The sequence below is a fragment of the Falco biarmicus genome, chromosome 1, assembly GCF_023638135.1.
Source record: "Falco biarmicus isolate bFalBia1 chromosome 1, bFalBia1.pri, whole genome shotgun sequence".
NCBI classification, from domain to species: Eukaryota; Metazoa; Chordata; class Aves; order Falconiformes; family Falconidae; genus Falco; species Falco biarmicus.
This window is the reverse complement of record NC_079288.1, coordinates 1291838-1316465: the sequence shown is the minus strand read 5'-3', so window position 1 is coordinate 1316465 and position 24628 is coordinate 1291838. Positions and strand designations below refer to the sequence as shown.

Below are 24628 nucleotides of genomic sequence, written 5' to 3'. Positions count from 1 at the left end.
TCTGGTCTTCACTTGCTGATGGAGGAGGTGAGGAGGAGGTGTGCTGACGGGGGGAGCTGAAGGTGAGGGATGGCTGCTGGTTCGTGGACAGCCCAGCCTGTCTTTGACTGCCACGTGTGCCCGTACCCGCTGCTCCGGGAAGCTCACAGATGAGCTCCAAATGTTAAACAATCAAAGGGGTTTTGAATCTAAGGCATTCAAGCCCGTGGTTCCCCACTAAGATAAGAAACAACAAAAATCCTTTTAAAACATTTAATGTTTTCAGACGTTTTCTACAGTTCCCTCCTCTCCCACGTTGCTTCTAGTTCCTGTGGCACCAGAATAGATCCTCTTTGTGGAAACGCTCTTCCTCTCCGCTGTTGTTTCTGGAAGATGCCAGAACAGCTCTGCAGTCACCAAATGCATTTCTGCCAGGGCTGTAGATTGTGTGAGGGGAGGAAGTGGACGAGCTCCAAGCCGAGGGCAGCAGTGGCAGGGACCTGCTGACTCTGCTTTTGGCCTGAGCAGGGTGGCAGGATATCTGCTCTTTGTGCACCCACGCGGCAAGGCAGGGAGCAGATTTTACTTCTGTTTCCTTTGCGACGTCTCTAAGGTCTGGCCTCTGCTCCCTGGCCGTGCTGCTCACCCCTTGTCCAGAGCTGCTTCTTGTCCCGCCAACCTTTTCCTTCTGCAGCAGGCGCCTGTGTGTCTGCAGGGGGGTGCTGAGAGTGGGGTCTCCTGGGCCCAAGGCTCTGGCTGTGCTGGCCCATGTTTCTGTGCAATCCCCCTCAGCATGAGGAAGGAGAGGAAAATGTTAGCCTCTCCTCCCTCCCCTGAAGGTGCCAACATTTTAACTTGTCCTTTCAATTTTACCTCTTCCCCCTTTATTTTCAGTTTTCTCCCTCTGGCAGCTTCCCATTGTAGCAATGCTCCCCTATGTCTGTCCCTGGTTTTCTTCACACCGAGTAGCATCCTTTCGTTGTGCTTTTTGTTAATCGTGATGTGAATGCTGCAGGGTAAGGATTGTGGGGGAATAGGGTGAGTCCTGCAGGATGTGGTCCCCTTGTGAGCTGGTATCACAGCCCAAGCTAGAATCACCAACACTCTGGATGTTCCACTGCTCTGCCAAGGGGCCAGGCAGCTTGTGTGGTTCCTACTGGACAGCAGCAAGGTCGTGTACCAAAGCAGCATTTCTCCTTTGCAGGTTGAGACTTTTACGCAATTGCCTGGTGAAGCAGGCATACCAGGTTGTTCTTGTTAGGCGCCTGGTGGAAAAAGCGGTGCCCGCTCCCCAGCAGCCAGCACGGCCACAGCAGGGGCAGGGATGGGCGAACCAGCAGTCTGCTGTCTGCGAGCTCTGAGCATCAAGCAGGACAGCCATGAGGTGCAAAGAAAAGATGCAATTTGCAGCATTGTCTTGGATCCTTTGCTGCAGCATGCAGAGCTGCAGAAATAAGCCAGATCCTTGGCATTTCAGAGAGCAGGATATTCTTAATTAAAAAAAAAAAAAAAAAAAAGAGAGAGAGGGGAATTGCTGCATCATAAATACCAGTTTGCTGCAAACTTTCAGCTTCCTGGCACTGCAGAGGCGTTTTCTGTTTTGCATATGATGGTTCCTGTAGCTTCTGTGGTCGGTTGTGAAAAGGAGTTTGTGGGGATGTGGGGAGACCCGAGTTTCTAGCAGGAGGTGCCGCTTCTTTGCCTGCTTCCTTCAGCACAGACTGTGGCCGACTCTCTCCTACCAGTCGTTTGCAGTGCTGTTGACGTGCATACCAGGTTCCATGAGAAGCCCTTACTGCGACAATTGCAAATGATTGTAAAAGGTAAAAATAATACAATAGGGTTTAATTAAATTTCCCCAGTCAGCATTGTTGACCAGCAATCCGTCTGCTCGGCTCTTCACTCCAGTACCGCTCCTGTCCGGAGGAGCAGGGAGGCATTTGGCAGCCCTGCCACCAAACACGGCAGGCGTTCCTCTGCTCCCATTGCTGTCGCGCATCGTCTTGCTTGTCCTTCTTGAGTTACCCCGTGAATTGCTAGTGCTCCTGGAGATATTTTTATTTTGTGGAGAGAGTTTTTTAGTCTTTCTTACGGCTCATGTGGATATAGATCCTTTTAGGTCAATTTATCATTAGATAACAAACCGTAGAAATGTTCTTTTTGGTGGTGGTCACCTCGGGGTGAGCGGGGAGTGAGCGAGCGGCTGCGTGGTACTTGGTTACCTGCTGGCATTAAACCACAACAGTCGCTTTCTCCTTTTTCAGCTAGAGACATCTGTAGAGCTCTTCCCTCCACAGGGTTCGGATTCTTTCTATTTTTATTCTGTTTGGTCCCAGCTTTCTGGAAATCAGTGAGTTACATCTTATCAGCTTCTTGTGTGCTGGCCGCCAGGACTTGTGTGTGGACATCTTATTCTTGCTTTCAAAAATAAGAATATTTTAAACAACTCCCAAGAAACCTTTCTAGGCTGTAAACAGGTCAGGTACCTCTGTTCTCAGCCAGACCTGATTTCATGGTGCTCTAATGTAGCTGCTGGAAATATCAGGGAATGAGTCTTTGCAGCTGGTCTCGTGTCTGCCACACGCATTTTTCTACCCTTACATCCTGTCCGCTTGCTTTTCAGCCCTTCTGATAACAGGAGTTGCCTTTTCAACAGCTTCCAGCATCTGAAACTTTCCTTTGAACGCCTCTACATCCAAATACAAATCTGAGCCAAAAGCTACTGGTTTTTTCTTTTCTGCCTCTTAAATTTCTGTCCTGTTCTCTCCCTGTTACTGACATGTGTAATTGCAAATTGCAGTGAGCTTTGAATTGTTTAGAGACACCGTTTGCATGAAGAATGCTGTACAGAGCAGTCCCGTTTGTTTTGCTGTGCTAACTGAAGTTCTGGCATGTTGTGCAGATTATACTGTGGATTGGCCTGGGAATACTGGTTATTAGTACCTATACCACCTTGTCTGCAACAGAGGACATCCCTGTGAAGACAGAAGTGGTGGGCTTGGAGCACCTGGATGGAGGGGAGAGCAGAATTGACCAGGATTCAGTCAAAATCCCAGGTATGTGTCTACTTGAGTTGTGCTTCCCAGCCCTGCTCCCAGCTCCACCTCCTAAGGAAAAAATACATATTTTTCTTATTTTAAAAAGTGTGGTGGAAGCAGGGTCAATTCCAGGCAGCTCCATGCATCTTCACAGCATCCCGGGGACTTTTCCCAAGAAAGGCTGTAGTTTTGCCTTCTGGAAAAGCCTGGTGCAAGCTCTGATGGTACCTTGTGGGAGCTGTTCTTTTGGGAAGGGAAAAGAAAGGTAGGGTAAGGAACAGAGCATGGATCTACCCGTTCAGGGTAACAAATGCAGCTCTGTGAGTGCAGCCCAGCGATGGCTCCGTGTTGGCCACCTGTATGAGGGGTGTGAGTGTCCAAACAGGGCTGCTTTCACCATTTCTGCCAGTACATTGTCCGCAGTTCCAAGAACAAGCCATTCATTGCACTCAAAGGTATGTAAATTTATGGGCACTGACTTTTTTTTTGGTTGTGAGGATATAAATTTGGTTCGGTTTTAGCTCTGACAAAGCCCGTGATTATGCCTCAGCTTTGTTTACTGGTTCACATTATTTATTATTTGTTTACTGTGGCCGTTGATAGAATTACGGCCAATCCCTCCCTTCCCCAGCTGCAGGCTTGCCTTGCAAGGCCATTGCTAGCAGGTGTCGCCTGACCCTGCACTGCCCCTCATCTGTGGCTGTGTCCTGTTTCTTTATTTTATTTTTGTTTGGATCTACTCGTGCTTTTTTTTTTTTTTTTTTTCCTTCTTTTGTTCTTTGGGGGCCTTGAAATATCCTCGCAGAGATTGAGAACGGAAGGGAGAAAGGGGGCTGTCTCTTCTGGAGATCATCCTCCCTCCTGGTTGTTGGCTGTGTTCCTGCTGAGCAGCTTTGAGTGTCTCCGAGACACCGGTGCTGCTGCCGATAACATTCACTCCTGGGTTGCTCTGTCCCTGGCAGTGCTGGGGTTTTATGCATTTGCGCTCGTGGTTTACCCAAGGCGTGCATGCCTTCTCAGGCACTAGGATGCCCGTGAACTCTAAGCAAAAGATGCTCTCAATCCCTTAATCGAGCACACTCAGCAGGGCTGGGAGGAGGGATGCAATTGAATTCTTCCGTCTTGGTTAATTTTGGAGCAGTAATGGCCAAAGAACAGCTGCTTGTTTCAGGAGGAGTCGCTAATGACACGTGTTCTTGTGACTGGGAAAATAAAAAAAAGTCCCATAAAAGATGTTGTCCGCTGGAGTTTGCTAAATCTCTTCTCCGCTTCTTCTCCGCATGAACCAGGGTGGCAGAGCAGGACGCCCACGTCTAATCATGGTGTAGCACAGCGACTCGTTGGTTGCCCTGCCGTACCCGCCGTGTGCGCCCAGGGCTCGTTGCCATTAGCCTTCAGTGCGTGGTACTTGGTGCTGGATTAAATAATCCTACCTGAGAGGAAGGCGGGTTTAGTGCTCCTGGTTCATAAACTTCCCAGGGAGGAGCTGTGCAGCTCCTGAGGCAGTGACGAGCATCTGCCCGGGGATGCTCCGCTGCCCTCTGAGCTCGGTCTGGTCCCTTTCGTAGCAGGGGACTGCTGGCTCTGCCCTGGGAGCGCAGCCTGGCCTGGGTGCTCCATCCCCTGGGAGGAGGCAGCGGGATGGTGCAGGGGGAGATGGAGCCGGGCAGAGGAAGGGGAACAAGGATCGGTGCTGTGGGAGCAGCGGCGGGTGGATGGGGCTGCCCCAGGAGAGCCGCCCCGTGCCTTGGATCCGTGCCTCCCTGTGCCTCTGCGGGATGTCGGCCTGACTAGCAATGAGAGGAGTTAAATGGTGCCCTTCTTCCCCCTGCTGCCCACCCCGCAGCTCCCCCCTCGTCCTCTCCTGGCTTGTTTTGCAAAGGCAGGAGCCTGCAGCCTGGAAAACGCCACAGCAGCTGCATCCTGTCATTCAGGGTGCACGCAGGATGCGGGCTGCCCCGCATCACCTGGGTGCCCCGCCGGCGCACATCTGGTCCGTGTTCCTCGTGTGGGGCTGCAGCTGGAATGCGCGGGCACTGCCCTGGCACGAGCAGTGGGTGCTTGGCCCCTTCCCCAGGCGGTGGGTGCCGCCGGGCCCCTTCCCCGCGGCCCCTGGCTGGGAGCTGCCTGGCCCAGGCAGACCTGGGGGCTGCACGGGGCCTTTTCCCAGTGCTGCCTTCACTGTCTGACTTTTGCCTGTCAGCATGTGAGAGGAGTTTTATTGGCCTCTTTGATGTTGCGGAGACCAGAACTGTACAGACTTTCATTAAAACTCTGCCCTGTGGGCCCTGGGATTATGAATATTAGAACATTGCCCTTTTATGTGAACACGTATTGACCAGCGAACTCTGAATAGTGTTTTTACTAACGACACCCAAGTGCCCATTACAGCCCCTGTCTGTATTGCTTGAGGTTTACTGTCAGCAGCTCTTCGGGAAAGGTATAAAACCCCTTTCAGAAACATTCTGCTGCTCCGTGCAGCGTGTGCGCGTATGTTAAAAGGTTGCTAAGCTGCCTGTGAAAGCTCATGAAGGCAATTACCCATTTAAAAAAAAAAAGCTAATTAGGCAATTTCTCTCTGTATTTGAAAGCACCCTAGAGGGTCTCATGGGGTGGATTAAGATTTTGTAATATTTTTCAGCTCCTTACTTGATCGTTGCTGCTTTATTTTCTTTTCTCTGGTGTTGTGCAATATCGGGTAACAAAGACCTGATTCACACTCCTTGTGCAAGAGCACCCTTTCCCCAGTGCTCCAGGGAGCCCGCGTGCTGGGGACCCTTCTCCATCCATCCCACGTGTCCTCCTGGATGTGGTGGTCTGAGTCACACAGGCTTGGGTGAAACTGGGGTCTGTGTGGCTTCTCTGCTGGCATGCAGCAGGGCACGATGCTGAGCGCTCCACAGGCCTGGCGCTGCAGCTGCATGTTTGCCCCCGAAAAAGAGACCTGCCTGGCTGCAGGCTGCGTCCCCACCAGCGTTATTAGCCAGAGCAGCCCCGAACATGTGTGAAACGTGGATTATGCACAGCTCCTAATAGCTGCAGGAACAGCTTGACTCTGCTGCAGCTCTCCCTGGTGCTTTGTGTGAGCGAGCTTTTAATAGTGCCTGTGACACAGAAAAGGAGCTATCAGCCTCTTGTAATTTGGGTTCGTTTTTACTGCTGGTGCGTCAGGAGACAACTGTGAACTAATTTCAGTGATGCCATTCGATAACCTTGTGAAATCTGTAACCGTTTCGGGGGGAGGGGGGTTCTGGGAGGCACAGCTGGGGCGGGGGGGCTGTGTGGGGCTCCCCAGGGAAGGCTTGTCTCTGCCCTGCTTGGGGCTGCAGGGCTGCTCGGCATGTTTGAGGGCAGTGGTTCACCCCCATCCCTCTGCCCTGCTCGTTCTTCTTCATTTTCCTTAGCTGGAGCTTGTGGATCTTGCTCTGTTTCACTGCGCCGAAGCAATTTGAGTGAGTCTGGAGCTGGACCGGTATGAGCAGGTCCTGAAGCCCGTGAGCCTTGTCAGCCCTTGCATGATGCTCCAGGCATCGCTTAGCAGCACGGAGAGGGTGCTGTACTCCCCGGGCTCCCTGTACTGTCCCTGGGGCTCCCGGGGTGCCTGTGCCGGATCCCCCTTGGCTCAGGGGGAGTGCGGCAGGGCTCGTCTTGCCGCCTCTGCCGAGAGCTGGGGGTGCGCACGCGGCTTTTGGCTACAGTCGCTGCTGCGGTGGACGAAAGCGATAGGAAAACTGTGTGAGGAGGGATTTAATGCCTTTCTGGGACCATTGCTACTATCCGAACCAGGAGCAGGGGGAGAAGGGAAGCTTTTAGGTTGCTAATCATGACATTTTATTGCAGCCTAGAGAGGCTGTTGGCAAACCACAACACATACGCGCGCGCACGCACACGCACAAATCAGTTGCAGAAAGCCCTGGCTTCCCTGCGCCGCCCCGCGCGTGCGAGCCGAGCTGCCGGAGAGCGTCGTGAGCTGGGGCAGCTCGGCTGGACCCGCTGGCTGTGCCGAGGCACAGCAAACCCTCCCGGTGCTGCCTGACGCCCAGGTCCTGTTGTTGTGAGCCAAAGAGCTTTTACAGCCTCTCAGCCCTTGCCTGTAAAGTCCAATGGCACTCATAAAACATTAAGAGGCGCAGCATTACTGTAACGCTCTCCAAAGGGACCTGGAGGGCGACTAGACAGTTAGAGCGATTATTACACATCCTGAGCAAAATTGTTCTCTGCAAACCACATATAGCCCCTTATAGATTTCCATGCAGTGTGAGAGGTCGTTAATTCACGCCCTGATGATGAACTTAATTTTGTTTCCTGCTGAGCAAATGACGGCTTAGAGGCAACTTTGTCTTATTATGGCGTGGAGGCTTTTATTTTTGTTTGTGTTTTGTTTGTGTTTTGTTCTTTTCTTGCATTGTTTGCAGAGTGGGGAATGTGCTTCTGCCTCTTGATTTATGATTAACTCTTCTCCCAGCAGTGGGGCCTCCCCCGGTCCCTCGGTATGTCCCAGACCCGCAGGGGGTTTCACCTGCTGCAGGGTCCTGTGGCCAAGCCCTGCCCTGCACGGGGTTAGCTCTGGCTTTAACTCCTCCATTTCCCAATTGCATGGAAGGCTTCCCCCCCTTTTCCTTTTCATTTCCCCTCGTAAGCATCATCTTGCCGCCGTGGGAACGGCTCTGCCCGCGTCACGGGTCTCTGGGTCCTCTGGTTTCGGATACGTCGCAGCCTTCTCCAAATGCAGCCATCTCCCGCCTTCATGAACCAATTAACGAAAAACTTTCCTCCAATAGAGAAAATAATTTTTTGCTGTGAGGCCAGGATTTAGCTGGGAACATCCGCAGCCGTGCTGAGCGCTCCTCTCCCCGGCCTCAGCCTCCCGCTTCCCAGGGCCCCCGTCCAGGGCTGGGCACCGGTTCCTGCAGTCCATTTTTTCCTGAAAGGAGGAGTGTCCTGCCCTGACTTGCTGAACCCTGGGAAGTCCCTCAATGGAGAGAGGGACCCTTGGGTACTAGATTTTAATTTCTCAGAAAATCCAAGTCCTTTTCTCCCCTCCCACTGTCATTCCCGAACCAAAGAAACTTGGAAAGCTGGCTAGCCCCTGCGCACGTCCCTCCAACGGGGTGCGGAGCTCTGGGCCAGGGAGTCCATGTTTCTGGAGAGGCGCTGGGTCCTTCTGGCACGGATCCCTCTGGGCCAGAATTTTGTACTTATTCCCCCCCAGCTCGGGTAAGGCCCACGCAGCTGAAGTTGTGGCAATCTCTGCTTTCCCATGAGTTCATCTTGTAATAAATCGCACCAGCCCTGCGGAGGGGGAGGAGAAAATTGAAAGATGTTTATAGAATTAATTCCCCAAAGGAAATCGCATGGGGGAGGGCAAAAGGGGGGAAGAGTTGGGAATTTTTTGTTACAGAAGATAGAGGAGTTTTTATTATTTTTTTTTTACTTCAGTTTGTTGGATGGAAAAAAATCTGCAGAACAACTTCAGTGCTGGGAAACAATTAAGTTTCCTGCTCTGCTGCTCCTCTGAGGAGCTCAGTCCCTGTCCGCACTATGTGGGTTGTCTTCTTCCACCCTGGGGTCGCAGGGACCATTTCCACCCGTGGGACATGCCACGAATTCCACATGGTTACTTCAGTGCTGAACCCAGCAACTGGGATGCATCTTCCAGAAACGTCCCATCTCTTTGAGGGAAGGGGGGGGGGGAGTGTGTGTGTGTGTGTGTGTGTGTCCCGCCCTGGAGTTCCCCTTTGTGCCTGTTCAATCGTGCTCCTCAAAACTTCGTGCCTTCTGCGGGCTTGCATGGCTCTCCTCCTGCCTGCCCGTCCTTGCGGCGTTCAACGGGCTGGGGAAACGCTCGTGTGCTGAAAGGAAGAAAAAAAATGGGGAAAAAAAGAAAAGAAAAGAGGTTTTGAGCCTCTTTGCAGGGTGCAGCCAGCACAGGCGGGCGATGGGGGCTGCGGCTGCACCCCACCGCGGGCTCTCCCGGTGCTCGGGGGTCCGGCGCGGGGGAGCCGGGAGGATGCTACCATCTGGCGGCGTGGGCTCGCAGCGGCAGCCGGCTCCATCCCCGCTCCATCCCGGCCCTGCCTCGCTGCCTGGCCTGGGCTGCCGCGCCGCCAGCTCTGTCAAAAGCCTTTGTAGGGAAAACAAACAGGGGACCCCAGAACAAAAGCCCCAACCCCTCCGTACGAATGCTGGAGGGAAAATAGCTGTTTGGCTTGTGTCGGTAAAAGGGGCTGCAGCAGGTAAAGCAATCCCTTGGTGCTGCCGGTGGGCCGGCAGCGTGGCCATGTGTAACCTCCTGCAATGAGTTGTCCTGCCTTTGCAGACCAGAACCCGGCAGCAGAGGAGGCAGAGGATGGCCGCAATAAACCCAAACTGCTAGATGAGAAGGAGGAGATGGAACAGCCGCAAATCAAGGTGCCCATGCAGGTACCCAAGAGAGAGGAGGAGAGAGGAAAGCTGGAGGAGAAAGTGCAGCTTGACCGTCCTGATCAAGGTAACGAGGAGCCAGGAGAAAGGGTGCTGGTGTTGGGGCTGGGAGGTGTATGTTGCAGGACTATTTTGGATAAAGATCCTGATCTCTGTGCATTATCTCATGGACTGAAGGTGATTTAGTGTTTGATGCTCTCGAGGCTCATTAGGAATGCAGCCTCCTGATGAGGAAGGGAAGGCAGGGCTGAAAAAGGGCAGCGTGTGCTGTGACCCTGCTGCCTGTTACCTTCTCCCATCAGTCCCAAGCTCCCTAACCCTGTCTGTTGCCCACCCTAGGGATCGCCCTGCCCGTGGGGGAAGCGCATCGCCACGAGCCACCCGTCCCGCACGATGAAGTGGTCGTGGACATGGGGCGAGAACGGGAGGAATCTGATGAGAACAAGCTTGTGCCTGGAGGAGCCGACGATCGTCTGCTTAAGCTGGCGCCGGAGGAGCCAGCCGTGCCGAATCCCCAGAAAGAGGCACTTGGCCCGAAACAAGGGAAGGAAGCGATTGCTGAGAACCAACTGCAGGGAGGGACTGACGAGCCTGTTAAGAATCCAAAGAACGTCCTGGAGGTGATCGTGCAGCAGGATGGCAGGCCGCCATACAAAGAGCTGGAGCCAGATAAACAAGTGCTGGAAGCCAAGGCGCAAGCTGCTGTGCCGGACGGTGAGAAGAAAGCTGAGGCTGCAGGTGACAGGGAGAAATCAAAGCTCCAGCTCCCCAGGAAAGCAGAGGAGGCTGCAAAGTCCGTGGAGAAGGAAGCCAACCCTGGTAAGCTCCCTCCACAGCAGCTTGTCTGAAAAAACTCTCCTCTTGGCCTGTAATCCCCCCGCAGACCAGGCAATTTGGCTGTTCCTACCTACGCCCCAGTGTTCCCTTTGAATTTCACGAGATTAGCACGTGAGCGCGCACAGCCCCTTCAGCAGCTGTTGGGGGAAAGGAGGAATCTGGTGGCTTTGACAGCTACTATAATATCTGTCAAACAGTTGTTTGCTAGCCTACTAAATGTCAGGTGCCATGCTGTTCCTGTGTGTCTCCGAACTCGCTGGGGACATGGAGCCGGGAGATCTTGACAGGTAACACATTGCTAAGTGCCCGTCTAAAAGCTAGTTAGAACAGTTCTTGCATTTTAATTGGCTGAGGTAGTTAGTGCTGGCTCGCTGCCATGAGTCTATAAGATTGTTAAATATTTTTTTTTATTACTTCCCTTGCAGTCATCGGGTTGAATGTAAACTGTGCTGGCTTAGGCAGGGAGGGACAACACGATGTGGAGTCATTTTAGTGAACATCTGCCGCTAGAGCGTCCTTATTGACAGCAAAGGTCTGCTGATCTGTTGGCTTGCAGGTGAGAAGCGGGAGCTGCCCTTCCCGGACAGAGTGAATCAGCTGGAACCGCGGGAGGCCCGAAACACCAAGGAGAAGCAACAGGAGAACACAGAGAACAAGCTGGAAGGTGAGTGTGCATCCCCAGGGTGCGCAGGGAGGGGAGGGTGCTGGGCTTCCCCCAGGAGCCGGCGCTGCCAGTGCAGGATTTCTGTCTGCAGGACGGTGCCAGCCAGCGCTGTTCTTGGCGCTTGCCAGCACGGAGCTTTAGGCCATGGTCCCCTCCGCCACAGCGGCAGTTGGTGCCTGTCCCCGGCAGGCTGGCGCAGGCTGGCTGTGCCACGCTGCAGCCCCTGGCAGAGCCATGTCAGGACATCAGTCATGCCGGTGCCCAGGCAAGAGTGAGACTGGAGCAAAACTGTTTGGCTGGTGTGAGACAGGGGGAGGTGGGTGGGCATCGCCCTGCAGCCTTGCAGCATGGGGCAGACGTGGGCTTTGGCACGAGGGGGGCCGTGGACACGTAGCCGCGTGGGGGAGCGGTGGCAAAGCCCTGTCTGCTCCTTCTGTGGGGCTGCGGTGCTGGTACCGTGCGGTGAGCCCTTCCTGGGGCTGAGCTGGTTGCCTTTGACCTTTGCCTTGTGAGAGGGGATGGAGCCTGGGCTGGGACCTGCAGCCTGTGCGTGGAGGGGTCCCACGGCTCTTCGCCTCCGTTCTGGTCCGGAGGCTGTGGGCACTTGGCCCGATGAACGATGGCAGCAGGCAGGCTCTGCTCCCAGGAGGCATAGCGCCCTCCTCTTTGTTTGGTGGTTGCATCTTGGTTTTCTAATTATTTTCTTTCTGTTCTGTATTGCAATGGGACTTTAAAAACCGAGTGTAAAAAGCTAGCGGTGGGTATGGACTGTGAGGTCTCCTCACATTTCAAGGAGGACGAAGGGACCTGAGTTCCCCTGGGGTTTTCCATCTCAGTCTGTGTGGGACTTGCCAAAGATGCTCTCCCATGGGGATGGCAGCAGAGGTGGTCTGGGCTCGTTCTGCTCCTCTGCTCGGAGCTGAGTTTCATACTCAGAGGCTGGGAGAGGGTGGAAAGGGTGAAAAGATGTCAGGGGAGCAAGGCAGGGGCACACAGCCCCGTGGATGCCCTCTGCAAACAGCTGCCTTGCCGGGACTGTTGTTGAGTGCTTGGGCTGTAGCTGCCCTGGGCCCTGTGAACTCAGGTGCTTTCATTTTGTAATTGTTTAAGATGGTTTTTATGAAGAGAGCCTGTTAAAACCCAGCCAAAGCACTGGCTGGGGCCTGCTTTCCCCATGATCAAAGGAGGAGCTGGGAGATAGTGTCGCCTTTTGTTTGTGTGGAAGAGGTGTGCTGCACAAACAGAAGAGCTGCACATGTTTGCAGAGCTCTCAGGCGAGAAACGCTTTGATTTGGCATTAAACCTGTGCCTGCTGTGTGTTCAGCCCAAACATTCCCATGCTGAGCTGGGACCTGGCGGTCTTGGAGAGCGAGATAGTAGAAATGACTTCTGTTTTCATTGTTTATTCTGAGCAAAGTGCGAAAAATAAACAGATCTTGAGAAGTCAATTGCTCTCTTGAAATGACCAAATTCCCCCTCGCAGCCCAGCTTTCTGTAAACGGAGCAGAAAGGGAATTCCAGGGGCCCTTGGCTAATAGTGCCATAATGTGAACTGGAAATATTTCTCTGTAATCACCTTGTGGGTGATTAGCGGGACAGGGGGAGGCAGTGCGTGCTGGAGAAGGATTAATCTGGACAGCATCCCTTTTTAATTTAAATGGCATTTTACAGGCTATTAATTTTGACATTATTTCCTGTGGGGCATAATAGTCCAGGAACACCTTGAGTTTCAGAGGAAGGCTGCTTGCTGGTGTGGGAGGCAAGCGACACGCAGTTTTATACCCTCCAGATGCGATGTGATATGGCTGGGTGTCTGTCCAGGCGGAGAAAAGGCTTCAATGTTTCCGTGCAGACCTGAGACTCATAGTTTGTGCGTGACGTCTTGCTTGCAGTGAGTGAATCAACGTGAGTCACTTCTGCTTGGCCCAAGATGCACTCGTCTGTTCTGTGACTCCGTGGCTGCGAAGGGTCGGTGGGCAGGGATTTCCTCCTGTGATATGGCACGGGGAGCTCAGCTTTATTGCGATGGCGCTGGGCACGGCAGGAGGAGGGGCTGCCTGCCTGTGCCGCTGCGGTTCCCACCTGCCTGCACTGCTGCGTGCCAGAGTACTCGGCCGCTGAACCTTGGACTGCTCCTCGAGATCCCAGCCCTTCCCCTGCGCACAAAGCCAGCATCCTTGGCAGGATCGCTTGGTGGGTGTTTTCCATCTGTGGGCCAGGCTAGACCTTGGCTGAGCCAGGATAACAGGCAGCGGTGGCCTCTCATCACTCTGACTGTCAGCTGGGACTTGTTCCCTGAAAAGACCCAGCTCAGTGTCTGTGCCTCGCATTGGGTTGATGTTTCTGTGTAGGTTTATCCCACTGTGTGGGTAGTTTCCCTCTGAGGGCAGCCCCCTGTGCTGTGCCTTAGTGGCCTTCTTCCAGTTTCTCCTAAGATTGCCCATTTGCTGTTGCTGGCCTTGCCAGGCTCTGTTTAGCTGGGATGGTGTCTTTGCCGTGCATTCAGAGATGAGCTGCTTTTGAGAAGCCTGACTTACCTGGAGAGCCAACCTGCAGCAGTGCTGGGGCTTCCCACCGGCACTGCAGGCTGCTTTAACGGCAGCTTCACCTGGCGTGGGCAGCCGAGCCCCTCGCTCTCGGCTGGCTTCTGCCAGGCCCGTCCTCATCCAGCCCCTGAACCGAGCAGCCGCCTCGTCCTTCTCTGCACTGGGACCCCAGCAGCGCAGCTCCCCTGTTCCTTTTTGCAGCTCTTCTTCCTGAGCGGTTAATGGTGAGAGCTTGGGTTTGATTCCTCCAGCCAGATCTCCCCGGGAGGACAGGACATGCCTTAGCAGGTGTGCTAGCGAGCAGCCAGCCCGAGTGTTTGGCTGCTGGTCCCTGCGGAGGTATGCCGGAGCGTGCCGCTGCGATTGCCGTCAGCAGAGCTGTCCCGTGTCCTTCCCCCCCAGCGAAGGGCAGCATTTGCAGAGCAGGGCCTGCTGCCAAGGAAAGCCCCTCCAGTGTGGAGAGGTGATGAGTGAGGGGTTTGCGTCATGGCTTTTTTCTTTTCTTTTTCTTTTTTCCCCCTTTTCTAGAAGCAGGGCAGGCGAAACTGCTCGATCACGCTGTGTTGCTGCAGGTGATCAAAGAACAGCAGGTACAGCAGAAGCAGCTACTTGACCAGCAGGCAAAGCTGCTGGCTGTAATTGAGGAGCAGCACAAGGAGATCCACCAGCAAAGGCAGGAGGAGGGAGGAGAGGAAAAGCCAAAGCAAGGTAAGGACATCACCAAAGAGTGTGACCCCTCCCCAGGCTGATCACTGCTCAAAGCAGCTTTAAAGTCGGACTGCGAGATATCTGAGTCCCTTGGGCATATGGCAGGATCCACCCTGTGAAAGCCGTTGCTGTGGCTGACCCCGGCCTCCCCCGCCCCTGTGCGTGGGCATAGCGCTCTCCCCCATGGCTGTCCTTGTTCTCCCATGTGGCTGTGCAAGGTGCGATCTCTTCTCCCGTCCCCTGTTGTATAGAATGTGGTAGCAGGAGAAGGGAAACTCTCCCTTGTAAGAAAAAGCTTTCACACGTCGCTTTTTGTTCTGCAGTGGAAGCACCGCAGGAGCCTGCTGCAGCCATCCCCAAGAGCAAGGACGACGAGGGCCCCGGTGTTCAGCCAGAAGCTGCTGTGAGGCCGTTCAGCAAAGAGCTGTTGGAGCAGCCTGTGCAGGGCGCGGGCCGGCAGCCGGCCGACGCCGCAGAGCAGCGCAGGGGCACTGCAGGAAAGCTGGAAGAGACCGGGCACCGGCGTGAGATTCCTGGGGCTCCTCCCAAGGAGCGGAAGGTGCTGTCACAGGAGAATGACAGAGCTGTTAAAAATCCTGTAGAGAACTGGGATCCTCTTCATGGGGATGCCCAGCGCATTTCAGCAGCCAGAAACCACCTAGAAAAGAAACCCATGGCAGAGGATTTAGGAGATCGTGAAGCCAAAGCTGGAAGAGACGTCCACGAGAATTCCCTGAAAGCCGTGGAAGTAGCTACAGCTCCCATCCAAAGAGAACAGCTGGGGGCTGCCAAAGTTCAGGGAGTAGCAGGAAAGAGCCTGGAAAGAGACTCAGGAACAGACCTTAAAGCCAAAGCACTCAGTCAGGTGGAGCCCAAAGACCTGGCAGTAGCGCTGGACTCCTCCAGTAGAAGGAACGTGGCAGAGAGCGAGCAGCACCTACGGGAGCGTCAGGGAGGTGCAGACACGGAGGGAGCTGAGGGTGCTGGCAGGGGGCAGCAGGCCTTGCAGAAGGACCTGGCTGGCAAAGGGGAGGCAAAGGAAGAAGTTCCTCGGGAGAACGTGGTGGATGTGGCCCAGGACTTGCAGGGAGGTCTGCGGGGCAAGCAGAGACACGGGGATGGAGGTCTCTCAGATGGTGCTGAGAAGAAACTAGGCCCTGAGAATGCTCCTGCCCAAAAGCCTGAGAAAGGAGCCGCTGCCCAGGGGGACCAGAAGCTGGACCACGATGTCAAACTGAACCGGGACCTGAAGCTGCAGGTGGACCTGGACCTCCGCCGGAGGAGACGGGACCTGCTGCCTCCTGAGGAGGACGAGGAGGAGGAGGCTGCACAGGGGGCGGGGGTCTTCATTGGCCTGAACCCCCTTCCAGATGTGAAAGTAAATGACCTCCGGAGTGCTCTAGAGACACGATTAAACCAAGTTGCGGAGGGGGCTCAGCAGGTGGTCCACAGCCGGCAGATCAAGCAGATGACGCAGGCAGATGGGAGCATGTGAGCGGGGTGGTCGTGCTCGGTGGGTGGCTGCGGGTGTTGGCCACAGGCACAAGGCTGAGGAGCTCCGCAGGGGAAGGTTCAAGTTAACCAGCTGGGGTTTTGGCCACTGTTGCTCAGGCGGTGGTTGGTCTGAGCCAGCAGCACTTTGCTGGATGCGGTGCTTGGACCCACGGGATCTGCTCGGACATGTGAGCACTGTCCTGGGAACTGTGGGCTTCTGAGTAGCTACGGTAGCACCTCCCTGTGTGTGCCTGCAGGTAACCGAGGAGATGGCAACCCTGAAAGAAAAGCTCCTGCTGTCCTCTGGCTTTCAGAGGTTGCCACCTACATTGGTTCCCTGCCAGGCCAGCTTTCAAAGACCTTCTTTAACATCTTGTTCATATCAAATTGCCTTCTTCATCCAGCTCTCAACTCCCCTTTCAGAACCGAGGTGGTCGTCTGCGAGGTTCCCCTGCCTGCCTGGGACACCTTCCCCAGCCTTGGGTTCCCTCACCCTGGCTGTGCAGGGCTCTGGGGCAGAGGTCCAGGGCTGCAGGAGGAGGGGAACTGGGGATTGCACATCTCGGGGAAAGGCTTTATTCTGGAGAAGCATCAAGTCATGAGTCGAGGACCAGCTTAGCCAATTGCTTTGGTGTTTCTCTTGAAATGGGAGCTGTTAGTCTTGCATGTTTAGGAGACAGTTGTGGTTTAGGAACCTAGTTTAGTAGAAACGCTGCCTTAAACGGGCACAACTGCTGCTGTTGTGCTGCCTCTACTCCCAGGGGTTTAATTGGTTGGCCACACACTAGCAATAACATGGAGCTTTGCTCTCACCACCCTCCCTGGATGCTCAACTCTCATCTGTGCTTTCAAGCTTGACTTCTCCTGTCCAAAGTGCATTATGAAGCTCAACCTGGGGGCTGCAGACTGCACCCCCCCTCCCCAAACCAGCTTGATTTTTCTGCAAGATATGATTTAATTTGAGAACAAAAGATGTGGCTTAAAAGGGCAGACTTGGGGGGCTTGGCTCAGGCATACCTACCTCTTCTCTCTGTAATGCGGTAGAGCGTGTTTGTTTTGCGCGTTCTTCCCAGCCCCCCTCTGCATTGTGTTTTACATCCATAGATGTCAGTACTCCGCCGCTGGAAATTATTTTATGAGTGAGGAAGGGAAGAGCTTCTATGAGAGTCCTGGTTCGTTTCAGGCTCCCAGACAGTGATTCATCCCTTTGGGGTTTTTTTTTGTTTTGTTTTGTTTGTTTTTACATCCTGACTTGCGAATGTAAGAAATCAAATCCCAAAGCGCTCAGTAGAATGGCTGAAATTTCCCAGCCTGGAGTCTACAGACCTCATCACTGTGGTGGTTTTTATATCTGTATCTCAAAGTGTCTTTGGTAAACTAGCCTCGTTGAGTGTGTGTCCGATGGGACCTCGCAGAGCCAGGGATGGGTTGTTACCAGACACGTGGGACTGTCACCCCAGCTCTGGTCACTTGGGAACTCTGCTGCCGCCTGCCTGGGATGTGTGCCTGTTGCTTGAAGGATGTCGTCTTAATTTCTCATTAAAATGACACAGAGCCACAGGGCAACAGCCACCGACTTGGGCATGCTTCTTCAGGAGGACCACCCGCACTGCTTCCCCCCTACGTGGCTCTCATGGCCTTAACCCTCAGGACTGCCCCTGCAGTACACACAAGCTTCTCCATGACGCTGTCTTAAAGCACAAGCAACACGCCCGGGAGCTGCTCTGCAGCTATGTGCGTGTCAGGCAGGGCAGGGACAGCAGCAGCTCTGGAGCACGTGTCTCAAGTCCACAGCAGGGAGACAGGCCCAGGCTTTGTCCCCTGTGGCACCAACCAGCCTTTCTAAAGCGAGGGAGCCAGCGCAGGAGCTGGATCTGCACCTTCCTGCCCTTCGCTGCCTGCCAGGCTCTGGCCTGGGCTGTCCCGGGCAGCGAGGGCAGGCTCTTGCCCCATGGGGTCAGACCTGCCTGTTCTGTTGGCATTGTCTGCGTGAACACAAAGGACCAAAGATACTCCTGACATTCCTCAGCAGCTGGAACGGCCTGGGCATCCCAGGCCAGGCTGGAAGCTGGCAGGAGCTGCTTTGTCTCTGCCTGCTGGGGACTGCTCATGCTGGGGTGGAACACTTGGCAGGAGGGACGGAGGGGAGGCTGAGCTGATCAATAAAATAAGCTGAAGCATTTTGATCTGAATTATTTTTTCTTTTAAATAAAACAAATACATATAAGCCTTATTCAGCGCTGGGCTGTGGCAGCCTGGGCAGGCAGTGGCATCTGTGCTGCTCGGTACCCACAGGGACTTACCTTGCTGAAGGAAAAGCGGCTTTTGTGCTCTTCTGAGCTTTGCTCCTCCCAGCTGCTGGGGCACAGGAGGGGAGGCCGCTGCCCGGCTGCTGCCCTCCCGTTGCCTCGAGGCGGGACTGGCCCGGGGAGGAAAACCTGGGGTGTGACGTTTGGGGGATGCAGCAGCTGCAGCAGAGGCACTGCTGGAGCAGGGGGCTGGAGCAGGGGGCTGGAGCAGGGGGCTGGAGCAGGGGGCTGGAGCAGGGGGCTGGAGCAGGGGGCTGGAGCAGGGGGCTGGAGCAGGGGGCTGGAGCAGGGGGCTGGGAGCTGCCACCCCCACACACACCGCGGGGGGCTGCCTTCGCCGGGCCGGGGAGCTGGGGGGTTCGGTCCCTGCCCTACGAGCCCTCGGCACCCCCGGGCTGGCGGCAGCAGAGCCCGGCAGCGACGCGCCGCCCGGCTGTCATTAAGCACAAAACAGGTCGCCGCTGCAGAGATTTTATTTTTCGCGAAGAGTCTCCGGGCCGTGGGGCAGCCACCACCGTCATGTCGCCTTCGCCTGCAAAGAGCCGCGGTTCAGGCCGGACCGGGGCCACCGCAGCCGGGCACGGGGCCGCCCCCCCGTCCCCGCCGGGCCCAGGACGTACCGCCCGGGAGAAGCAATCCTGCAGCGCCCGGAACTCCTGCAGGCAGGTGTCCCGCCGCAGCTCCGCCGGCCCCGCCGCCGCCGCCGCCACGCACCGTCCGTAGGCCGCCGCCTGCGGGGAACGACGCGGAAGGGGAGCGGGACGCCGGGCTCGCCGGGCCCTCCCCGCCCGGCCCCCCCCCGGCCCCGCCGGCCCCACCTGCTCCCCGCAGCCCGCCAGCAGCGCGGGGAAGCGCCGCAGCCGCGCCCGCGCCCGCAGCCACACGCCGCGGCCCGACATCGCCGCTGCCGCCTCACCGCCTGGGCGCCGCCATGGCGGGGCAGCCGGGATTGGTCGCTCGCCACGCTCGTCAAAGCATCCGCTCTCCTATTGGGTGCCGACGGACTCCCGCCTGCCTGGCTCGTCGATAGGTGGAGCGGTGCGCTCCGACCTCCATGGTTCTCTGATTGGGTGGTGGCTGAAGGCCGGCCCCTCGGCGCACTCGGGTTGGTCGGGCCGGCCTGGTCAAAGCACGGGTTGGTCACACGCGGCACACAGCTCCCGCCCGCCTGCTGATTGGTGGCTTGTGGCGGGCAGGTCTAATTGGCGGCGGTGCCGGTTGTTTACTTCCCGTCTCCCGCCCTTTTGCCGCCGGCGTCAACATTGCGAGACACTTCCGCCTGGAGCTCCGCCCCCTCTCTGGTGATTGGTCGAGCTGCAGCGTTTCTCACTCTCATTGGTGAACAGCGCCTTCGGGGGGCGGAGCCACGAGGTCACTGCCGGGCAGGGCCGGCGCCGGGAGTGTCATGGCGGCGCCGTTGAGAGACCGGTTGAGTTTTCTGAGCCGGGTACGGGCCGGACAGAGAGCCGGGGGGGACGGGCGGGCGAGCGGGCTTCCCGGGGGCCTGACGTCATTCCTCCACCTGTGGCGTTACGTCCACACCTTCCACTCTCCCACCTGCCGCGCTGCCGGAGCCCGGCGCCCCTCAGCCCCTGCCCGACCCTCCCGCCCTGAGCTCACAGCCGTGACGCCATTTACTGAGCGGGCTGTGACGTCAGCGCGGTGCCGCAGCCTCACCGGGGGCGGGGGGGGGCTGCCGTGGCCCCGTGCCGCGCCGGCGGGCCGTGCCCGGGGCTGCCCCGGGGATCGGGCTCCCCTCACGCCGCCCCTCCTCCCCCCAGCTGCCGGTGCTGCTGAGAGGCACGGCAGACGACGACGTCCCCTGCCCCGGGTACCTCTTTGAGGAGATCGCCAGTATCCTTCAGGGGGCCGGGCGGGGGTCCCGCGGGGCCGGGGGGAGGAGGTGCCGGTAACCGGGGGGGCTGCGGTGCCAGCTGGGGGGGTGCAGGATCCCTAACGGCCGCCCCAGAGATCTCCCACGAGTCGCCCGGCAGCAGCCAGTGCCTGCTGGAGTACCTGCTCCGCCGGCTGCAGAGCAGCTCCTGCCGCGTCAAGCTGAAGGTGGGTTGGTGGGGGCGGCCACCACAGGGCTCCCCCCGGCCGGGGTCCCGCTGTCGGGGCTATGGGCCAGAGTAGGGGGGCTGGCAGGGCAGCCGTGCCTTCACCTTCTCACCCCGTATCCGCAGGTGCTGAAGATCCTGCTGCACACATGTGCCCAGGGCTCCCCCCAGTTTGTCCTGCAGCTGAAGCGGAATGCCTGCTTCATCCGGGAGGCAGCAGGTAACGGGGCGAGGAGCAGGGGCACTGGGGCAGGAGAGGGGAGAGTGGCCCTGCCTGGTGCTGGGACACCCAGCCTGGCTGGGGCAGAGCACCCAGGGTGGCTCCCACCCGTGGGGGCTGCTCCAGAGGCTGAGAGCTGGCCAGGGCTGGGGTCCTGCCCCATGTTGCCTCACGCCTGGGAGCCGAGCATCCCGCAGCCCTCCCGACCTTGTGCCTTGCAGTGTTCACTGGGCCCCCAGACCCCCTCCATGGCAACAGCTTGAACCAGAAGGTCCGGGCAGCCGCACAGGTGAATGAAGGCCCGGCTCCCACTGTGCCCAGTGGGCTGCCCGGGCCCTGCCTGGAGCAGCAGGGCAGCTCTGCCTCGCAGACCCCCACCTCAGGGCCCAGCTGCGGTGCCCACCCTCCTCAGCTCTCTGCCCACATTCCTCACTCTCCTGGCAGGACTTGGCCAGCATTCTCTTTTCGGACACGCCACTGCCCCAGCCTGCTGCACTGCCTGCCCGTTCCCTGCCTCCCGTGGGTAAGCGTGGGCCCCTCACAGCCCTGTCACCTCCGATGGGCCATGCTGGCAGTGCCGAGACGGTCTCTTCGGCTGGAGCTGTGGGTGCACAGAGGGTCTGCTGGCCAAGGGGGCTGTTGGGGGTCAGGGCAGGGTGCTGCAAGCCCTGATGATGGGTGCCTGGCTGCTTCCTTTGCCCCACTGTGGGCCCTGGCACTGCTTGCTGGGGATGTCCCACAGCTCTGGCCGGACCAGGCTGCAGGGTACTGTGTCAAAGGGAAAAGCATGCCTGGGGGAGTGGGGAGATGCTGCCCTGCACCCCAGCTCCTCCCGACCGTCCCAGGCGCTCCCTTGTGCTTGTAGGGGAGGAGGAGCAGTAGTGGAGGGTGACCCCGAACACCTGTGCTCCCTCTGAACGTGCCTTCTGCCTCCCCCAGGCATGGGCTCCAGCCCCAGCCCCTGCAGCTCCTTGCAAGGATTTGGCTTCAGCAGCGAGAAAAACGTCTCCAGTAAGTCCTGGCTGTGCCCTCGCCTGGCGTTGCCCCTCACTGCATGTGGGACCCTGCTCCGTACTGCCCTGCCTGTGCACTATGATGCCGCAGCCCCGGGGGTCCTGCCCAGGGTTAGACCAGTTCCCAGCGTTCAGAGCCACCCAGCCTGGTTGCCGGCCCTCTCGGCGGGTGTTTCTCTCTTTGCGGGTGTTTCTGGGCAGCTCAGAGCAGAGCTGTGCTGCACCCTTCGCTCTGTGCAGCTCTTCCCTTGCCCAAGCCATCTGAGGTAGGGGGTGGTGCAGCCGCAAGGCTGGCAGTGGGGGGCTCTGCTGGGTCTTCCCCTGCTGGGAGGTGTGGCAGGGTCCTGGGAGATCACCTTATGCCCTGTGTGTGTCCTGGTAGCTCCCAGGTGTTTCTCACCCTCTTTGTCCAGCCAGAAGTCTGGGCTGTGCCTGGAATCTGGCTGCCAGGGCTGCTCTGCTGGCAGGTCCCTGCTGTTCCCTTGTGATGCCCTACAGGGTGGTGGGTGCTCAGGGGCTGCACCCCCGGAAGGCACCTGACCCCATGGCATTTCCCCAGCTTCGAAGGGGGAAGCCCTGATCAGCACCATCCAGCGAGCAGCGGAAGCAGTGGCCCACGCCGTCCTCCCCTCCCCGGAGGGGCCCCGGCCTTGCCACAGGGAGCTCCACGAGGACGCCTACCAGCCCGTGAGAGCCCCCTCACCGGCCAGGAGCCCGGCTGGGACTGTGAAGCCACCAGCAGCCACTGCAGCCAACAGCACCCGAGGTAGGTGTCCCCCCCACGGGCCTGGAGCAGTGCTGGCTGCGTGGGGGCTGGTGGGGTCCCGGGGCTGGTCTGGGGGTCAGTGCCTCACTGCTGCTGTCCCTGCAGTGAGCCACCAGCCGGGGCTGGCCGGGGGCGGCTGGGAGGAGGCAGACAGTGGGCACAGCTCCCAGGACTCCTCGCAGGGGAACGGCGAGCTGAGCCGCACCTCGGACTCCTGCAGCAAATCAGGCAGCGACAGCCAGTCCGGGGCCAGCCGGGAGCTGGCCCATGTGGCTGAGAGGTGAGAGTGGGGCCATGGGGGCTTCCTTTCCCCCAGGACCTCCTGAGGTGCTTCCCTGGTCTCCAGGAATGGTGCCCATGTTTCCCACACTGTTACCGTGGGGTTCTCTGGTGCTGCTGGCTGTGTTCCCCCTGGGATATTTGGTATCCCAGCCTTGTTGCCCATGGGTGGGCAGAGCCGTGGGCAGGGGAGCTCCTGCTTGGGGGGGGGGGATTCCTGCCCACTGGAGGGTGGCGGGGTCTGCACTGGGACCCCAGGAGGGAGCAGGGCTGGCCCCTGGCCCCACTGAGGCATCTCCCTGAGCAGGGTGGACGCTGACAGCCTGGGCGACTGCGTGCAGGAGGTGAGCCTTGTGTCGGCGCTGACCCGCGGTGCCAGGGTCTTCCTCACCGGGGAGGAAGCACAGCACTTCGTCAAGGAGTGAGTGCCCGAGACAGACGCCCCCTGGGACCGTGGGGCTGGGTGGGGAGCACTGCAGCGGCTCTGGGGAGCAGCCTGAGCCCTTCTCATGCCCCTGGCTGCCATGGCCCAGACCTCCAGGGCTAAAATGCTGCCAGGCCGGGGGGCTGCCCGCTCCCGGCTGGCTTCTGGTGTGGCTGGCGTGGCTGTGACCCCTGTCCCTTGGCCAGGTGCGGGCTGCTGAACTGCGAGGTGGTGCTGGAGTTGCTTGGCCGTGCGCTGGAGGACCCCAGTGACACCGTCCGCATGGTGAGTGCGGGGCTGCCTGGCACTGCCAGCGTGTGCCCATGGTGCTGCCCGCCGGGTCTGTGCTGCTGCGGGTGCAGGGTGCTGGGGTGGGGGCAGAAGCGGTGCCGAGCCGTGGTGTTTGGGTGTCTGCCCAGCTCAGCCGCACTCTTCTGCCCGCAGCGGTCCATGTGCGCCATCTCGTCCCTCATGTGCTCCGACCTGCTCTCCCTGGAGCAGATCCTCGCCGGCACACGGCAGCACCTGCAGCAGCTCAGCCACGGCAGCCCCGGTCCTGTTGCCAACCGGGCAACAAAGGTGACTCCTGGGGCGTCCCCGTGCCCTCTCCCTGGGGTGGGGGGCTCCTGCCGGGCTTCCCTGTCCTGGGGGGCACCCAGCTCCTGGGAACAGTTCTGTGTGTGTCCCAGAGGGGTGGGAATGGTCCGTCTGTCCCAGGAGGGCGAAGCTTGGGGGGTGCGATGCTCCCTCCCCTGGGGCCAAGGCTGAGCCCTGGGCGGGGACACCGGGAATGCTCTCCGGGACAGTCTCTCTGCTTGGGAAAGGTGCCAGCGCCAGATGGGGAGCGGGGCTCTCACCCCCACCTGTCCCACTGCTCTCCCCCCAGATCCTGCGGCAGTTCGAGGCACTCTGCAGTGGCCAGACCCCCCCGACGGCGTGCCCAGGTGCGGAGCCCCGCGCCCTCGCCCTGGTCTCAGCCCCGGGCACCGGTGACCTGCTGGCGGGCATCGCCCCCCTGGGCGGCGAGGGCATCCTCACCCCGCTGAGCCTGGCCTCGCCGCCCTCGGCAGCGGAGACCCCCGCGCAACGCGGGGCCGCGGGACTGGGCTGTACCTGCGGGGGACCTGGCACGGCGGGTGCTGCTGAGCCCCCCCACAGCCCGTCCCTCTTCGCGGGCATGGAGCTGGTGGCACGGCCGGGCGCAGAGCGGGGCCCCCCCGAGCCGGTGCCGCCGCAGCCGCGGGACGCACGGGCGGGCGCCGGGAGCCGCGGGCAGCGCTCGGCCTTCGCCTTCCTCAACATGTAGCTGCTGGGGGGCCCCGGGGGGCTGCGGGGCTGCGCCCACCCGCGGGGCCGGTCCTGCCATGGCCCCCCCGGGGCTCCCTGCGGGTGGGCAGCTGCCCCCACCCCTGGCTCGGCAGGGACAGGGGCCCCACGCCCCCCAGCTCCCCTTCAGCACCGATCAGAGCAGCCCCCCCAGAGGCGAGGGGAGGGGGCTCCCGGGGGGCGCGGGGGGGGGTTACAGCGTCCCTCCCACGGGCTGTGCTGCCCGGGGCCCCCGGTATCCCGGGGGAGGGGCGCGGCTGCGGCACCCCCCGCTTGGCGGGGTTGAGCTGGGGGCGGGTTGGGGACCCCGGCAGAACCGGGGGGGGGTCCTGCGTGACCCGCAGCCGCCAGCCCGCAGCGGCTGTGGGGCTGGGGGGAGAACACGCCGTCCCAGTGGGGCCGGCACCCACCAATAAACCCCACAGTCGAGTCTGGGAACGTGTGACTGCTTCCTGCGCCGGTGCTGAGCCCCCACAGCGGAGCCCGCCCCACAGCTCCCGCTGCCCACGCCGCCGGGGGCAAGTCCCGCTCCTCCCGGAGGC

The 24628-nt window shown here is 58.8% G+C and overlaps 3 protein-coding genes across 3 annotated transcripts in view; 2 read left to right on the top strand and 1 right to left on the bottom strand.

Annotated features, from left to right (window-relative positions):
- SLC38A10 (solute carrier family 38 member 10) overlaps positions 1-17881 on the top strand; it is a 38782-nt gene extending 20901 nt beyond the window's left edge. The window contains exons 11-16 of the mRNA XM_056337598.1: positions 2882-3035; positions 9337-9507; positions 9780-10259; positions 10834-10941; positions 14016-14195; positions 14519-17881. Of these exons, the coding sequence (XP_056193573.1) occupies positions 2882-3035; positions 9337-9507; positions 9780-10259; positions 10834-10941; positions 14016-14195; positions 14519-15690 (2265 nt within the window). The 3' untranslated portion in view covers positions 15691-17881. The remainder of the gene's footprint in view (positions 1-2881; positions 3036-9336; positions 9508-9779; positions 10260-10833; positions 10942-14015; positions 14196-14518) is intronic.
- A 574-nt stretch (positions 17882-18455) lies between these two features.
- Positions 18456-18963, bottom strand: NDUFAF8 (NADH:ubiquinone oxidoreductase complex assembly factor 8). Its single transcript, XM_056337619.1, has 3 exons — positions 18817-18963; positions 18619-18729; positions 18456-18530 (listed from the first exon to the last, which is right to left on the bottom strand). Exons 1-3 carry the CDS (start codon positions 18895-18897, stop codon positions 18516-18518), a joined length of 207 nt encoding a protein of 68 aa, XP_056193594.1. The 5' UTR covers positions 18898-18963; the 3' UTR covers positions 18456-18515.
- Positions 18964-19329: 366 nt separating this feature from the next.
- TEPSIN (TEPSIN adaptor related protein complex 4 accessory protein) lies at positions 19330-24528 on the top strand. Its single transcript, XM_056337609.1, has 13 exons — positions 19330-19445; positions 19780-19852; positions 19968-20059; positions 20185-20278; positions 20500-20567; positions 20723-20801; positions 21218-21289; positions 21851-22057; positions 22163-22337; positions 22644-22757; positions 22967-23045; positions 23205-23339; positions 23647-24528. The coding sequence occupies exons 1-13, from the start codon at positions 19404-19406 to the stop codon at positions 24064-24066; spliced, it is 1650 nt and encodes a 549-aa protein (XP_056193584.1). The 5' UTR covers positions 19330-19403; the 3' UTR covers positions 24067-24528.
- The last annotated feature ends 100 nt before the right edge of the window (positions 24529-24628 follow it).

Coding starts and splice junctions, on each gene's coding strand:
- TEPSIN (XM_056337609.1), top strand. CDS start 19,404: ATGGCGGCGCCGTTGAGAGACCGGTTGAGTTTTCTGAGCCGG. Junction 20,279..20,499: donor CTTCATCCGGGAGGCAGCAG/GTAACGGGGCGA, acceptor TGTGCCTTGCAG/TGTTCACTGGGCCCCCAGAC. Junction 23,340..23,646: donor TTGCCAACCGGGCAACAAAG/GTGACTCCTGGG, acceptor CTCTCCCCCCAG/ATCCTGCGGCAGTTCGAGGC.
- NDUFAF8 (XM_056337619.1), bottom strand. CDS start 18,897: ATGTCGGGCCGCGGCGTGTGGCTGCGGGCGCGGGCGCGGCTGCGGCGC. Junction 18,730..18,816: donor TGGCGGGCTGCGGGGAGCAG/GTGGGGCCGGCG, acceptor CGTTCCCCGCAG/GCGGCGGCCTACGGACGGTG.